Below are 16741 nucleotides of genomic sequence, written 5' to 3' on the forward strand. Positions count from 1 at the left end.
AGGGCTCGAGAAGGGTGTAAAACCCCGGGGAAAACTAATCACCATTCTCCCCAGTTCAAGAGGAGGGAAGGATTTAAAAGTAAACCTGACTCTTCTAAAGGAGTTCAAGGGGGCCCGGAGGGTAGGAACTCACATCCCAGGACGGAACAGGTTACATGCTATCACTGGTATGCTGGGCCACATGAGACCAGACTGCCCGACACTGAAGGGCAGCCCAAAGCCAGCAACCCCAAATGCCACAGCAAATGCTAACCCTGGTGTTATAAACTCAGAGGCAAGCCACACAGAGCCCAGCTCTATTGTCCTGTGTGCAAATGCTGTTTCTGTCGTCTCTGAAGAATTTGACCTTAAAACTCAGGTTTCCTTGCCAGGGTTGCCTGGTTCTTTAGGGGTCAGGGGTCAACTAGGAACCACTGAGCAAATGGGGGTGAGTCTGATCCCGGCCGGCTCAGCTCCAGGGGTGAAGTTCAGATCCAGGGGACCCAGGTGGCTGTGGGGAAGGAGGAGCCCTTGGGGTAACAATAATCCCAAGCCAGCACAAGAACAGTGTCACGCATGTGAGACTTTTCCTCCAAGCTCAGTTTATTTTTTAACCCAAAAGGTAAAAAAGTAGCAACTTGCTGGGAGTTAATTAACAAGCCAGGCAAAGCTCCCAGCGGCTGAGCAGGCAGGCGAAGAATCGCCCCCCCTGAGCCTTCAGCGAGACCCTGGAATCTCGTATCGGTAATAGAAGACGGAGAACTGCAGGAAGCTGGCGAGGAGCGATGGGGACCTCTCCAAGACCCTCCGGAAGCCCATGTTCTCGTACAGCTGCTGGGCTGAGTACTGAACCATGGAGGTGTTCAGCACGACCGCACTGTACCCGCGTTCCTGGGCGAAGCGGATGACCGTCCTGCAGAGCGCCTTGGCGATGCCCCGGCCCCGGTGCTCCCTCCCCACAGACATACGCTTCAGTTCCAGGGCGCACCCCCTTTCTGACGGGTCCTCGGGTAGGACGGCCCCCACCATGCCCACCACCGCCCCCTCAGCCTCTGCCACCCAGAGACAAGAGTCTGCTGCCTCCAGGTAGGTTCTCCGGATGTCCAGTAGGTTGTTGTGAAGAAACTGCTGGGCGTAATCGTTCCAGAGAGACCGGATGTAAAACCAGGCCCCAGTGAGACCGAGCAGGAGAGCCAGGAGGGAGATCAGGAGGGACTCGGAGGCTGCGAGCACCGCCAGGAACAGGCCCAGGAAGTGCAGCTGGGCCTGGGGACACTTCAGCATGTAGATGAACGCAGCAGGAGTGTGCTCCATAATCCCACGTCCGAACATGGTGCGCACGGCCTCGTAGTCACCGTCCTCGTACTGCCGGAAGCAGTACGGGGCCATGGGGCCGCGCAGCCCAGGCACACTAGGGCAGACAGAGATTAAACCAGGGGAGCGGGTTGGGACATTGCTGATCCACCGGCCACTTCCCACAGTGCCCCTGGCTTCTTGCTGCACTGGGCTCCCCCCACCCTCACTGACTCCTGGCAAACACCTTCCACGCCTCCACCAACCGCCCTGCCATCTCATCACCCCCACTCCCAGCTACCTCAGCACCCACCCATCAGCCCTGCCCTGCGAGAGGAGCACCAGGAACGGGTCGGGGACGGGGGGAGACTTTCTCTCGCAGGGGCTCAGGGTAGAGGGGCTGGGGGGGCAGGACAGGGGGCTTCACTAGGTGGACACTGCCCCTTTAAATGCCAGCGCTAGCTGGCGACAGGCTGGCCGTGGAGGTTCCATGCCCCACGCTCTCAGCAGCTCCCCAGACTAACGGGCTGTGATCCCGTCTGGAAGGGGACGGCAGGTGTTTGTGGATCAGCCTCTCCCGCTCCCCCAGATCCACACCCAGAGCAGCTTGCACTGCAGTGGTCCCGTCACCCTCCTCCCCTTGCCCAGCGCGGTATCTACCCAGCGGGAGAAGACAGCCGCTCTGTATCCGGGGCCTTTGCCCCACACTGCTGGGGACTAACGACAATAATCCATCGGCTGGGACCAAGCTCACAGGAAGCTCCTCGACTCCATGGGGCACTTCCTGGGTTCCCTATTCCTCCTCTGCTCTTTCGCCTTCTCCAGCAAGGAGCAGGGCAGGGGGCCCAGCCCTGGGATGGGAGGGGAACCCTGGGCAGCAGGAGGGGTTGGGAGACCCCTGAGGGGGCAGGTGTCAGCTGGATAGAGAGGAACGAAGGGGTGGGAGCCCCGGTGCAGGCACACAGCTCGGGGATTGTTTTAAGGCACGAACGGGCATAATCCCCCTGCACGGCCACGTCGCCAGGCCCCCCGGAGCATTCATGGGGCAGTTTGATTTGTCTCCCCAAGCCAGTGATCACAACGAACAGAAAAACATTCGGGAAATTCGCCCCGGCCTTGTCGTGGGCGTACGTGAGCCTAACCCAGCCCCCGCAGGAGGCCAGCAGCCATCCCAGGCAGCTGCCGGGTGTTGAGTTGGGCCCTGACCCGGGAGCCTGGCACTGCTGGTGATGGGGGCAGGCTGCTCAGTGCCTCCCTTTGCACACCTGGCCTTGCACACTAACACTTCCCTGGGGAGACCCCGGACGGCCTGACTCCCAGCCGCAGGCTCTAACCACAGGCCCCTCGTGCTGCTCAGAAGCTCGCCTGCTCTGGGGCATGGTGAGTGACGGCTGCCCTCGGGGAAATGCTCCATGCCCGGCACAGGGGAGGGCCTGACGTGCGCCGGATCCCCTCGGTTCGGCCTGGCCCTTACACACCCAGGCACCGCGGGAAGCTCTGGAGAGGGAGCGCAGCAGTCACTGCTCGCCCGCTCACACCTGTTCTGCTGCCTGGCTGGGCAGGACGCCTGGGTTCTCTCCCCTGCTCTCAGAACACCCTGGACTCCAAAGCTCAGTGTAGCCGCGGCTTGGCCAGCCAGTCCCCAGGAACAGCCCCCACCTCCACGGCCCCTGCATGGGCACTGCGGGCTGGCCAGCTCAGGGCCTTGGAAGCGGTTTCAGTCCCTGCTTTTGCAGCCGAGGAGGAAACGCTGCCAGCTGCAGCCAGGAGCAAAGCCTGTTCCTAGGGTGCCCAGATGTCCTGATTTTATAGGGACAGTCCCAATTTTTGGGTCTTTTTCTTATATAGGCTCCTATTACCCCCCAACCTTGTCCCAAATTTTTCACACTTGCTGTCTGGTCACCCTACCTGGTGCTCTCCCGAGCAGCACCTTAGCACAGGGATGGGCAAACTTTTTGACCCAAGGGCCACATCAGGGTTGCGCAACTGTACGGAGGGCCGGGTAGGGAAGGCTGTGCCTCCCCAAACAGCCTGGCCCCCACCCCCTATCCGCCCCCTCCCACTTCCTGCTCCCTGACTGCCCCCCTCAGAACCCTCAACCATCCAACCCCCCCTGCTCCTTGTCCCCTCACTGTCCTGACCCCTAACCACACCCCCGCCCCCTGACAGCCCCCCCATGACTCCCACCCCCTATCCAACTGCCCACTGGTCCTCATCTCCTGACCGCCCCACCCCAACTGCCCCCTGGGATCCCACCCCCTTATCCAAACCCGCCCCCCGCTCGCTGTCCCCTGACTGCCCTCTTGAACACTATCCACACCCCCCTCCCCTGACAGGCCCCGTGGGACTCCCACTCCCAACCCTCCCTGTTCCCCATCCCCTGACCACCCCCCCAGAACTTGGCCCCATCCAACCACCCCCTTCTCCCTGACTGCCCCCCCCCAGAACCCCTCCGCTCCCTTACCCACCTGAGAAAGAAACACTCCCAGCTGCAGCCAAGAGCAAAGCCTGTTCCTCTCCCGAGCAGCCCCTTAGCACCATGGCACAGGGCCCCCCAGGCCAGCCATTGTTCTGTGGCCGTGCAAACCCCCAGGCTGCAGCGACACTCTGCAGTGCCCCCAACCCCCTCTCCCAGCTGCAGGACTCACCTGTGCACAGACCCAGCCAGGTGCCTCCCAGCCGGAGTGAAAGCCCCCCACTTCCAGCCAGGAGCTCCAGAGCAGCGGCGATGGAACCGCTGGTCAGCGGTCGGCAACTTTTGGCACGCGGCTCACCATGGTAAGCACCGGGCCGGTTTGTTTACTGGCCACGTCCCCAGGTTCGGCTGATCGCGGCTCCCACTCGCCGTGGTTTGCCGTCCCAGGCCAATGGGGGTGGTGGGAAGCGGCAGGCAGCACGGCCCTCGGCCTGTGCCGCTTCCCGCTGCCCCCATTGGCCTGGAGTGGCGAACCTGTGGATGCGGCAGGTAAACAAACCGGCCTGGCCCGCCAGGGTGCTTACCCTGGTGAGCCGCGTGCCAAAGGTTGCCGACCTCTGTGCTAGCTGCCCAGAGCCGGGATGTAGCCGCCCTCCCCGGGAATCCAGCCAGCTGGCAGGGCCCAGGCTGCTTAAAGGGAAAGCAGGCTTTAGAGAGAGCCTGACGCAGGCAGCTCTGCCTGGGGGGACAGGACGGGGTCTTTGCAACAGTTCAGCTTTCCCCCGACAGCCGCACTCCAGCAATAAGCTGCTCCCCCCCCCCCCCCACGCACTCCAGAGCCCCCCCCTCTAACTGCTTCCCTCCTTGCTGGCGGAAGCTCAAGCTGGTTCCTGGGCGTGGAAGCAGATTACAGCTGCGTCTCGTCGCCTTTGCATGGCACCAAACGAGCTGCTCTGTGGCTGGGAGTCCCCATCTCTGTAAGGGGATCACAGCACGACCCCCCCGCCAGCGGCCGAGGCACATTCCCTGGGGGTCAGGCCTCGGCCACTTCACGCAGCAGCTAACAGCCAGAAGCCAGGCTGTGTGGGCTAGTGGCTGGGGCAGTGGGCTAGCATGCAGGAGACCGGGGCTACCCCAGCTCTGCCCCTGACCTGCTGCGGGATGTCGGCTCAGTCCCTTCCCCTCCCTGGGCGTGTTTCCCCTCGGCCCTTTGCCTGGGGCTTCTCTGTGGACTGGGAGCTGCTGGGGGCAGAGCCTGTCTGGCTGCGTGTGTGCAGGACAATGGGGCGCCCAGGCGCTGCGGGGGTCACACACACCACGAATAGTGTCGGTTGCAGGTGGAACTGGGTGGGGGTGGGGGATGTGAGCAAACTGGAGTCAGAGCCCTTCCCGCCCCGTCCCTCTTGCCCAGCAAATGCAAAGAACAATGGAACCTCCCCCGGGTTATTGGCATCCCACGTGAGCTCGCTGAAGGCCAGTTCGTGCGAAGCTCCGGTACCAGCTCTGCGCCGGAGAGACACCCCTGATGCTGCGGGTACTGTGGAGACGCTCCAGGCTGCGCCAGGGCTGTCTGTGGGGCAGGGACATTTTATAGTGGGGGGCTGAAAGCCAGTGAAACTGTCCCCAAAGTTTTTACCTCGTGCTCCCCTTAGCCCTGTCCGTGCCCTGCCCCACCCCCGAGCTGAGACTGGGAGCAGGGCGGTGTCTCCAGGAGACGGGGGCTGATGTTATAAGTGTAATATAATATGTCATTGAAAGATGACAGGGCCAGAAAGAGTTAATTAAACTGACCTGACCCATGGCCGGAGTTTAGAGACTTGTTAAGAAGATCTGTAAATGAATAGAGCTTTGAAATGCAGCCTGTATTGTTAGAGGTAGAAGGGGAGGTGTTTGCTCAGGGCTTGAGATGTAAGTAAACAAGTCTTGTCTATTGCTATAGCTTTGATTCAAAGATCAAAAAAGGAATATTAACATTTAGGAAGGCACTTGAGGGAAACAGTATTATTGTCTCTATGTCTCTTTGAAGGTTGTGGTAACCTGGATCTGAACTGTTGAATGGATAAATTACCCTGTGCTAATTGCCAGGACGTTTGGAAGAAGGAGAGTTAAGCCTATTTTTTTCTCAGGCCAAAAGGCTGCTGGAAATGTATAAAAACCCTGGGACACGATCCTGCTGCATCTCAGATCTGCTTTGGGTTTCAAGAGGGGGAAAGCTTCAGCCATAAGGATTGAGGTCCCCCGTCACTGACTGGAGTCACCCTGAATATGGACATTGGACTATAACCTCTGGACTATTTCTAAAAGGACTTTTGGCAACTACAAGCTCATCTCTGCTACGCATCTGAACCTCAAGAATTGAATTCAAGTCTGTTTGTACATTGATCTTTGAACCAGCACTCTCTCTCTTTTCTTTTTTAATAATTTTTACCTTAGTTAATAAGAATTGGCTATTAGCGTGTATTTTGGGTAAGATCTAAGTTATAATTGGACCTGGGTGTGTCCAGTTATATCCTTTGGGATTGGAAGAACCTTTTCTTTTCTATGATGAGATCAGATTTTCAGGAATCATCATCATATCTGACGTGTGTGTCTGGACGGAGGCCTGAGGCTGGGCACTTTAAGGGAACTGCGTTGGTTGGACTTCTGAGTAACCAGTGAGGTAATACAGGACCTGTTTTGTGCTCTTTGGTAAATCTAAGTATTGGAAGATCCACCAGCGTTTGGGGTTTCTCTGCCCCGTTCTGTTTGCAGTTCACCCTGATTGAGTGACCTCAGCTGGGTCCCACGGGCAGCACCGTCACAGTGCCGTATCAGCAGAATGCACAGAACCAGGTCAATGAAGCTCTGGGTCAGAACCCCGCGCTATCCATATCTGAATGTTGGGACTGAGAGTTTGGTGGGTTAAAGAGCTGCTGCAATGGGTGAGCAAAGAGCATATGAAAGTCTTGATAAAAAAGCCCTGGAAGGTTTGTGTTCAGAAAAGGGGATAAGCTTTAGAAAGAAAGCTACAAATGAAGAACTGAGAGATCTGTTAATGGCCAGTGATCCGGAGGCAGGAGCACAGCCCTTACCTGAGGCTACAGAAGCTGCAGAAAAAGTTCGAATGCAAATGGCAGCAAATAAACTGCAACTTGAGCATGAACAGAAGCTGGCAGATCTTCGATGGCTGGAAAAGCAAAACATAGCTGAATTAGAAAGAGAAGCTGATCAAAGAAAGAGGGAGGCAGATGAGAGAGAAGAGAGAGCTCGTAAGGGGCGTCTGGAGCTGCTGGCTGCTGAGGAGAAAGCTCACCAGATGCAACAGGACACGGTCTGACTTCAGCTCCACGTCCAAAAAGCAAGGGAAGAACAGCAGAAAGTGTATCCTCCTGAAAGTCCAGTTGATAACAATGTTGGTATGTTGTATAACGCTGAGCAATTGTCTGGGTGTAACGAAATGTACCCCAGCGCTGCCACCTTTTATGTAAATGCCGTTACTGTGAGTTCAGTAGAAGGTGACCCCATAAATTGGGCCAGTGCTCGGTATGGGAGTGTTAATGAAAAAATCATAGAGCGTGTAAAAGTCAATGGTAAAAGCTGTTTAGGGCAAATGATGGCTTCTAACATCACTCTAGTTAAAGCAGATCTTGTCAAATAGGAAGATCACTTACCAAATCAGAGTGCGAATGTTGATGTCCCCTATGAGTTTACTGTACACGTGTCTTTAGCCAGAATCCACCTTGAATGGAATGGTACGAAGCATGAAGTTATATAGCTGGTGTAAGGAAGTTATTGCCTAAGGATCTTTTGACTGGGGAAGATGTTAAAGCTCTGTTCAGTCCAGGTAGCCAATCACAGGAAAGGAATGATCTTAAACCTGTGTCTGTTATGGGGAATGATTTGCCTGGGGAGGGCGTCTCCAAATTGTTGTCTATGCAAGAGAGCTATTTGGCTCTGAATGAAGTTTCTGAATGTCTGTCTAATGTCTCAGAAGCAAATCTGAAATTAGATCAAGCGAAGGGAGAGGAGAATAAGAAAAGTTTGGATGAGCCTGTGACAGGTTGTATCACAGAAACCCCCCTGGGAGCTGCCACCAGATGTGCAAAGACTACCTCTGCTTCTGTTTTCCCTGCCAGCTCAGGACTCCAGCACCCTGTCTTGCTGAGCCAGCCACTCCTGTCTGGCTCTAACACAGATCCAGGGTCTGAATCACTTGCCCCAAAGCTGCAAGTTTACCTGAAAACAGCTCCCAGAAGTGTGCTTGTCTTTAGCACTCAGATGCCCAACTCCCAATGGGGTCTAAACCCAGATAAATCCGTTTTACCCTGCATAAAGCTTATGCAGGGCAAACCCAGAAATTGTTCGCCCTCTATGACACTGATAGAGAGATATGCACAGTTGTTTGCTCCCCCAGGTATTAATACATACTCTGAGTAAATTACTAAATAAAAAGTGATTTTATTAAATACAGACAGTAGGATTTAAGTGGTTCAAAGTAGTAACAGACAGAACAAAGTAAGTCACCAAGCAAATTAAAATAAAATGCGCAAATCTATTAGGGTTACCATACGTCCTCTTTTTCCCGGACATGTCCGGCTTTTCAGCACTCAAACCCCCGTCCGGGGGGAATTGCCAAAAAGCCGAACATGTCTGGGAAAATGCCGGCCGGGCACTTCCGTTCCCGCGGCGGCTCTGCTCCTCCCCTGACTCTTCGGCTCTGTTTAAGAGCCGATCTGCCCGAGTACTATGGGCTTCAGGCAGCCCCCTTGCTCCAGACCCCAGCCGCCGGCCGGGCACTTCCCCTCCCGGGCTCCGGTGGCGCAGGGTCCGGAGCCAAGGGGGCTGCCCAAAGCCAAAGCGCTACCGGCTTCATGGTTTGCCGGGCAGCCTCCAGACCCTGTGCCCCCGGCTGGGTGCTTCCCCTCCTGGGCTTCAGCTGCGCTGGGGAAACGCCGGCCGGGGGAACAGGGTCTGGGGGCTGCCCCGCAAACCATGAAGCCGGTAGCGCTTGGGCAGCCCTTTCCGCTTGGCTGGGAGTGGGAGGGAGGAGGGGTCGGAGTTAGGGTGGGGAAGGGGCAGAGTTGGGGCGGGGCTGGGGTGGGGAAATGGGCGGGGCCAGGGCCCCTGCAGGGTCCTCTTTTTTTATTTGTTAGATATGGTAACCCTAAATCTATGTCTAATCAAACTGAATACAGATAATTTCCTCACCAGTTTCAGAGTGCTCCCTTTTGTTGTCAGATGCTACCGGTGTGGTGCTTCTGCTTTCTCCTGTTGATATCACTCGGCTGCGTGCGTGTGTTCCCTCTGTGTGCTGCCCCAGCTCTGCGCAGATAGCTGACACAGCAAACCCGACGAGAATCCCCACTGACCACAGAGTCTAGTAAGGTACAAAGTCACTTCGACTAGGTTTATTGCGATCTCGGACACAATTGCAGTTCCCCGTAGATTACTTAGTCTACCGGGCATACTACGAGAAAGTGCCTCTTGGCAAGGACCCGGCTCAGTGGCGGGACTTTCCACTGCCCCCGTGGCCGGACAAAGACACCACCCCAGGGATACATTCTTATACACAGGTACAAACAAGTTACACATCACTCCTGACGTATTAAGGTGCAACCCCTCTACGCAGCAAGGTACAACCCCTCTACGTAGTAAGGTGCCGCCTCTCACCTTGTACATGTTGGTTCGATCAAAACAACTCTATCCATCATTTTACCCTTTTGCCCCTGTCATTGGGATGGGTCGGCTTGTTCCTTGAGTGTGGAATGTACAAGTATGCGAATGTTCTGGTATCTGGTGTTCAGTACTATTTAGGTATGTCTCTTTTTGCAGCATCAGCCCTTTCCTTGCCAGCTTCTGTGAGCAGGGCCTGCCTCTGGCTCACAGCTTAACTTTGCTTTATGTTAGCAAAGTCTTGACCATTACTTTAGTTCAGGCCTTAAACCTCATACCAGGCCTCTGATACCAAGGTTTATAGCTCAGGGCCTCCTCTTACTACATTCCCCCACTTTTTGTCTTTTTATGGGGAGGATGTTTACCCATTGTCCCGGAAAAGCATATTGCATGGACTGAGGATAACCCAGTGGGCTAAACACTGTTATGTGGCTACTGAGGAATGTAGTATTATGATTGAGCCTTAGAGGCACTCCCAAATTATTAATATATATGAATTATATGGATATGGCATATATATTTGTAGTGTGTATGGGCATATATGTATAGTATGTATGTGTACATATGACACCACCTTATATTCAAGCATAACCATGTTTTTCCAGTCTGGTATTGTACTCTGGTCTTTTTACTCTGGTAACACAGATAGAAACACACTCCTATTAGGGCAATTCCAGTTATCACCTGTCTCATCAGTAGTAGAAGGCTGAGTGTTTTGAAATACTGGATAGGGATTGTGATGGTGTGTCCCACAGTGCTATGTATATGAGAAGAAAAACAGAAATTTGGAGTAGTGACACTACTACTGAGGCCTTTATATATAAATATATTGTAATTAGTTACTACCCAGTACTGTCCATTCATGTTATAGGTTACCCTTACTGCTAGTTGTCACCCTCCGGTTAGCTTCACGGGGCAGGAAATAGAAGTGGCTAGCTCCTTTGTTCTATTGGTTGCACGGCTCTGCGATACACCAGTAGTTGACATAGATCCAGTTGTTTCTTATGGATGCTGTCTTCCAGATAACCTACTGAATGGACAGTAACCAATTGATCAAATAGTGCTGTGTCAGGATGTAGTATTGGTACCCAGACACTGAACAAGATTGTTTTGAATAACATGTGCCTCAGTTAGGATGCAGTGTCACTGACCCAAATTATGACTGGTACTAACAGGCAATTTGTTCACCCAATTTGTAGTTACTATGTAACTTTTTGTTTGTTTACTACTTTGTTTTTTCTTTGCCTTCACGTTGTTTGCTGCCATTTGTTTGTTGATTTTTACCTGTATGTTGGTTAAATGGTTTAGCAAGGTTATGCACATTGTAAATGTTGTACAGCAATAATTCAATACAGCAATAAGACAACAGTACAGCAATAATACAGTAGTACAGCAATAATACAGTTGTTTTCACATAGTAACCAAGTTGAAATTAAATGATGGCTTAAGTGTTGTCAGATGCTACCGGTGTGGTGCTTCTGCTTTCTCCTGTTGATATCACTCGGCTGCGTGCGTGTGTTCCCTCTGTGTGCTGCCCCAGCTCTGCGCAGATAGCTGACACAGCAAACCGGACGAGAACCCCCAATAACCACAGAGTCTAGTAAGATGCAAAGTCACTTCGACTAGGTTTATTGCGATCTCGGACACAATGGCAGTTCCCCGTAGATTACTTAGTCTACCGGGCATACTACGAGAAAGTGCCTCTTGGCAAGGACCCGGCTCAGTGGCGGGACTTTCCACTGCCCCCGTGGCCGGACAAAGACACCACCCCAGGGATACATTTTTATACACGGGTTTAAACAAGTTACACATCACTCCTGACGTATTAAAGTGCAACCCCTCTACGTAGCAAGGTACAACCCCTCTACGTAGTAAGGTGCCGCCTCTCACCTTGTACATGTTGGTTCGATCAAAACAACTCTATCCATCATTTTACCCTTTTGCCCCTGTCATTGGGATGGGTCGGCCTGTTCCAAGTTATCTGTGGAATGTTCCCGTATGGTTTGTCTTGGTACAATGTTTATACTTTAACTTTGCTAGGTGAATATATATTTATGCAGCATCAGCCCTTTCCTTGCCAGCTTCTGTGAGCAGGGCCTGCCTCTGGCTCACAGCTTAACTTTGCTTTATGTTAGCAAAGTCTTGACCATTACTTTAGTTCAGGCCTTAGGCCTCATACCAGGCCTCTGATACCAAGGTTTATATCTCAGGGCCTCCTCTTACTACATTCCCCCACTTTTTGTCTTTTTACGGGAAGGATGTTTACCCATCGTCCTGGAAAAGCATAGTGCATGGACTGAGGATAACCCAGGGGGCTAAACACTGTTATGTGGTTACCTTCTTTTACCATCCATACACCCATGCCCCATCCGTCTGTTTAGTCGGCACATTCCCTCGTATGACTGGTAGACAGATTTTATTATCCAATTATTTTTTAGTCCCTTATGGTGGGCCTGGGAATGTTAGGCCCGGGACCATGACTGAGGAATGTAGTATTATGATTGAGCCTTAGAGGCACTCCCAAATAATTAATGTATATGAACTATATGGATATGACATATATATTTGCAGTGTGTATGGGCATATATGTATAGTATGTATGTGTACATATGACACCACCTTATATCCAAGCATAACCATGTTTTTCCAGTCCGGTGTTGAACTCTGGCCCTTTTACTCTGGTGACACAGATAGAAACACACTCCTATTAGGGCAATTCCAGTTATCACCTGTCTCATCAGTAGTAGTAGGCTGAGTGTTTTGAAATACTGGGATAGGGATTGTGATGGTGTGTCCCACAGTGCTATGTATATGAGAAGTAAAACAGAAATTTGGAGTAGTGACACTACCACTGAGGCCTTTATATATAACTATATTGTAATTAGTTACTACCCAGTACTGTCCATTCATGTTATAGGTTACCCTTACTGCTGGTTGTCACCCTCTGGTTAGCTTCACTGGGCAGGAAATAGAAGTGGCTAGCGTCTCTGTTCCACTGGATGCGTGGCTCTGCGATACACCAGTAGTTGACATAGATCCAGTTGTTTCTTATGGATGCTGTCTTCCAGATAACCTACTGAATGGACAGTAACCAATTGATCAAATAGTGCTGTGTCAGGATGTAGTATTGGTACCCAGACACTGAACAAGATTGTTTTGAATAACTTGTGCCTCAGTTAGGATGCAGTGTCACTGACCCAAATTATGACTGGTACTAACAGGCAATGTGTTTACCCAATTTGTAGTTACTATGTAACTTTTTGTTTGTTTACTACTTTGTTTTTTCCTTGCCTTCATGTTGTTTGCTGCCATTTGTTTGTTAATTTTTACCTGTGTGTTGGTTAAACAGTTTAGCAAGGTTATGCACATTGTAAGTGTAGTACAGCAATAATACAATACAGCAATAAGACAACAGTACAGCAATAATACAGTTGTTTTTACATAGTAACCAAGTTGAAATTAAATGATGGCTTATTCTGGTCCAGCTAGTGGTTTTTAGCTGATTGTTAACTTAATTGTCCATATATGGTAGATCGAGGTGTATTTGACCAGTCTCTTATTTATAAAGCACTTCATTTTTCTGTTCTTGATGCTTGGGGGTTTCTTCACTGTATACTGATATCATCTGGTGTCTTCAGGGTGTGATATTTTTTGGTGTCTTTGGTCTGTGGGATGCAACTTAAAGAGCTAGTTAGTTAACATAATAAAGGGTTTTTGTTTGTTTTGTTTTCAGTAACCCAAACTTAATACACAGTTTAAATTGGGTTGTTTACAATGTAATAAGAACAATGTAATAGGGACCGAGCCTTTTATAACACAAGCTATACTTTTGCTTGTTGTATAGACATTCTTTTTCATTTGATGTGCATTACTAATATTTTTATACGAAATGTAATGCTTAACGGCTAAAATAAATGCTCACAATCTTCCATGAGAAGGTGTATTGCTTTCCCTTGCTGAACAATTTGTTTCAGCAAAGGAGTTAACAGAATTTTTACTAAGCTTTTTAGAGTTAATTTGCTTGTGATACCAATTTCACTCTTGTTAACTGTTTAGAAGCACAACTTTAACAACCACTGCTTCCCATTAACATAACATAACATAACAAAAGAAAAGCATAAAAATTAAACCAACTATAAAATTAAACCAAAATAAATTTTAAACACAGTACTTTGAGGGTATTTGAGGGTATATTTTCATGATGCTTTGTTATGTCTGGGAGCCAAAGGTGGAAACCCGTTGAAAACATGGAAACCTGTTGAAATTGTTTGGTTAGCTTTATGCATAAATTGTTATTTTAAACCATTTTGGTTATGACATTCTTATAACTATATTTAAAAGTGCAAACAAGTTTATAAAAACCCCAAAAAAGAAATTAACATTTTGTTAATATTATCTTTACCTTAATGTTGAAGGTTTGCCCTTACATTTTTTCTTTGAACAACAAATAAAAAAATCTTAAAAATCACAACAAAACTGTGATTGATCAGAGAATATTTTTTGTTTGCAATTGCATTATTTGTTGAGGCAGAAATATATGGAAATATATGTACATATATTTGTAACTGAAACCTTTTTGAACCTTGCACAAAAAAATGGTGCTAATAATACTATGATTATACCCCAACCATGATCTTAAAATAGTGTGGTACCACGTATACATAATTTTTTTAAAAGGGTATAAAATTGACTTTTGTTGCAACAAAATAAAAATAATAAAAAATAGTCACGTGACCCACACAACATACAACACAAGACAACACACATGATATACAGGACAAACTTACAATTAACAACAAATGGCACCAGAATTCTATTCATAACTATACAAAGTAAGGAAACAAAAATAAAAAATAAAGAGGGTTATATCTGAATAAACAAATTATTCCTTTATTTAAAACTTGTTACATAAATTGTTAAAAATATATTAATGTTAGCCAAATATATTGTATTAATTTGGTAATGAGGAATTTTGCATTACTTTATATTTTACATTATTTTAAAACTCTGCTATATGGAAATAAGAAATGCCCATGTTTCAAATATTAGTGAGTGGTTAGGATTAGAAGCAGAGTGTGCATTTCTGTTGCTTGGCAACCATATCTTCAAGAAAGTTAGGAATAATTCCAGCTGTTGCATTCCTGAAGGGTTAAAATACTTAATTTACTGGATTTATTTAAAGTAAAGTTTTTACCTTGTTTTCTTTTTGTTTCTTGTTTTATTCTGTTTTCAATTGCTGTATTTTTTGGAGGTTTCTGTAAAAACTATAACTTTTAACTTTTTAAAACAAAGAGAGAGAGCAGAATTGAGGAGAGGCGGGGGAAAGGGCGGGGGGGTGAAGAGCAACCTAGGAAGGTAGCGAGACCTGAGCCAAGAGAGATTAACTCTATCAAGTTATTTGAAAGTACAGGCAGCAGCAGCAGCAAGTTTAGCAAACTAAGAAAGCATATAAAGGACAAACCTTAACCGGTATGTAAAAATATTTGAGAAAGACTATTCTATTTTCAGATATGAGCGCGGAGTGTGGTTCCGTGGGTCAAAGCAGTTGGGAACCTGCACAGTTAGGAACCGCGCCCCTGTTTTTTATCCTGGCTTTGACAGGAGAATGGGGGTAGTTACCTGCTCTTGTAAAACCAGAATTTGTTCCCCCAATGTCTGTTGCTTTTGTGTGCATGCCAAATGGATGGCAGAAGTGCCCTTTTTTGCTGCAGTTAACTGGTTTTGGGCAACTCCATGTGTTAATGCATCAATTCTAGGTGTTAACCCACTTATTTTTGGTTTTTACTTTGAAATTTTTTTTTATTCACTTCCCTGCGATCGAGTCGCAGCTCCTGTCTCCTAATGTGCTCTGTGAACTGTTCCATATTTTCTTTCATCTGATTTACCAATTCTGTGAAAGTATTATGTGATACTCTTTCCTTCTGAAAAGTTTCAGAGTAGCAGCCGTGTTAGTCTGTATCCGCAAAAAGAAGAACAGGAGTACTTGTGGCACCTTAGAGACTAACAAATTTATTAGAGCATAAGCTTTCGTGGACTACATCCGAAGAAGTGGGCTGTAGTCCACGAAAGCTTATGCTCTAATAAATTTGTTAGTCTCTAAGGTGCCACAAGTCCTCCTGTTCTTCTTTCCTTCTGTGCACTTACTTGTCCCGTTCTGACAGGCACCAGTCTAGGTCTCAGTTTAAGTTTAACTGGAACCTGGCTTTTATCATAAGGTGGTGGTTGCAATGCAGTGGACCCCGTTTCATCTTTTAATTTTACTAGGACCACCTTTTTCCACTTCTGTCCCCATTCTTCAGGCACAGGGGAGCTACCTGAAGCCTGCTGTTTACCACCAATATTTATAACAGGGGACGGCACTTTTTGCTTCTGCAGGTTTTCTACAGCTGTTTCCAATTTTTTATTTTCCTGCTTTACTTGCTCGAGCATATCATGAGTTTGGACCGCCTGTTGCTCTGCTAACAGAGCTTGGGCTTCCCAGTGCTCGACTGCCCGGGTTACCTCTTCTACTCCTCCTGTTTTTTCTGTTACTTGTTTGGCCAGCATTCCAGCATGCTGTCTGAGCCGTCTCACTGCCAGAGACATGAGTTGCAAAATTCTTGCTTTTTTACTCTTATTACTGTTTCTCAGAGCCTCGGTTTCTACCATCGCTCTACATAAGCCAGTCCATGTTTCCCCACTCTCTTTTTTAAATTCATATGGACCCCCTTACTGGCAATCCAGCGGGTCCAAGAGTTATCAAACTCCGTGGGGATTATAAGGGAGGGGATCAGGGGGTTCCCTAGCTCAAGGTTTGCTGCCATGTTAGATTGCGATTCTTACCACGGCAGTTTTGCTTACTCACCAGATCAGCGGTCGGGGTCACCAGTGTTGTCAGATGCTACCGGTGTGGTGCTCTGCTTTCTCCTGTTGATATCACTCGGCTGCGTGCGTGTGTTCCCTCTGTGTGCTGCCCCAGCTCTGCGCAGATAGCTGACCCAGCAGACCCCGAGAGAACCCCCACTGACCACAGAGTCTAGTAAGATGCAAAGTCACTTCGACTAGGTTTATTGCGATCTCGGACACAATGGCAGTTCCCCGTAGATTACTTAGTCTACCGGGCATACTACGAGAAAGTGCCTCTTGGCAAGGACCCGGCTCAGTGGCGGAACTTTCCACTGCCCCCGTGGCCGGACAAAGACACCACCCCAGGGATACATTCTTATACACAGATACAAACAAGTTACACATCACTCCTGACGTATTGAGGTGCAACCCCTCTACGCAGCAAGGTACAACCCCTCTACGTAGTAAGGTGCCGCCTCTCACCTTGTACATGTTGGTTCGATCAAAACAACTCTATCCATCATTTTACCCTTTTGCCCTCGTCATTGGGACGGGTCGGCCTGTTCCATGTTATCT

At 49.1% G+C, this 16741-nt stretch overlaps 2 protein-coding genes across 8 annotated transcripts in view; both read right to left on the bottom strand.

Annotated features, from left to right (window-relative positions):
• The window catches only part of LOC135984057 (N-acetyltransferase 8-like), a 436601-nt gene that overhangs the window by 323455 nt on the left and 96405 nt on the right, over window positions 1-16741 (bottom strand). The window lies entirely within an intron of this gene.
• LOC101944101 (N-acetyltransferase family 8 member 3-like) lies at window positions 562-15261 on the bottom strand. 7 transcript variants are annotated; one of them, XM_065598445.1, is made up of 5 exons: window positions 8876-15261; window positions 7339-7406; window positions 6981-7056; window positions 6760-6854; window positions 562-1390 (listed from the first exon to the last, which is right to left on the bottom strand). In XM_065598445.1, the coding sequence occupies exons 4-5, from the start codon at window positions 6825-6827 to the stop codon at window positions 697-699; spliced, it is 762 nt and encodes a 253-aa protein (XP_065454517.1). In that variant the 5' UTR covers window positions 6828-6854; window positions 6981-7056; window positions 7339-7406; window positions 8876-15261; the 3' UTR covers window positions 562-696. The 7 variants fall into 7 exon arrangements, with proteins under 7 accessions (XP_065454517.1, XP_065454519.1, XP_065454516.1 ...); XM_065598447.1 differs by lacking the exon at window positions 7339-7406; XM_065598444.1 differs by lacking the exon at window positions 6981-7056.

The sequence above is a fragment of the Chrysemys picta genome, chromosome 5 (assembly GCF_011386835.1).
Source record: "Chrysemys picta bellii isolate R12L10 chromosome 5, ASM1138683v2, whole genome shotgun sequence".
Taxonomy (NCBI): domain Eukaryota; kingdom Metazoa; phylum Chordata; order Testudines; family Emydidae; genus Chrysemys; species Chrysemys picta.

Coding starts and splice junctions, on each gene's coding strand:
- LOC101944101 (XM_065598446.1), bottom strand. CDS start 6,827: ATGCTCAAGTTGCAGTTTATTTGCTGCCATTTGCATTCGAACTTTTTC. Junction 1,391..6,759: donor TGCAGCTTCTGTAGCCTCAG/GTAAGGGCTGTG, acceptor TGTCTGCCCTAG/TGTGCCTGGGCTGCGCGGCC.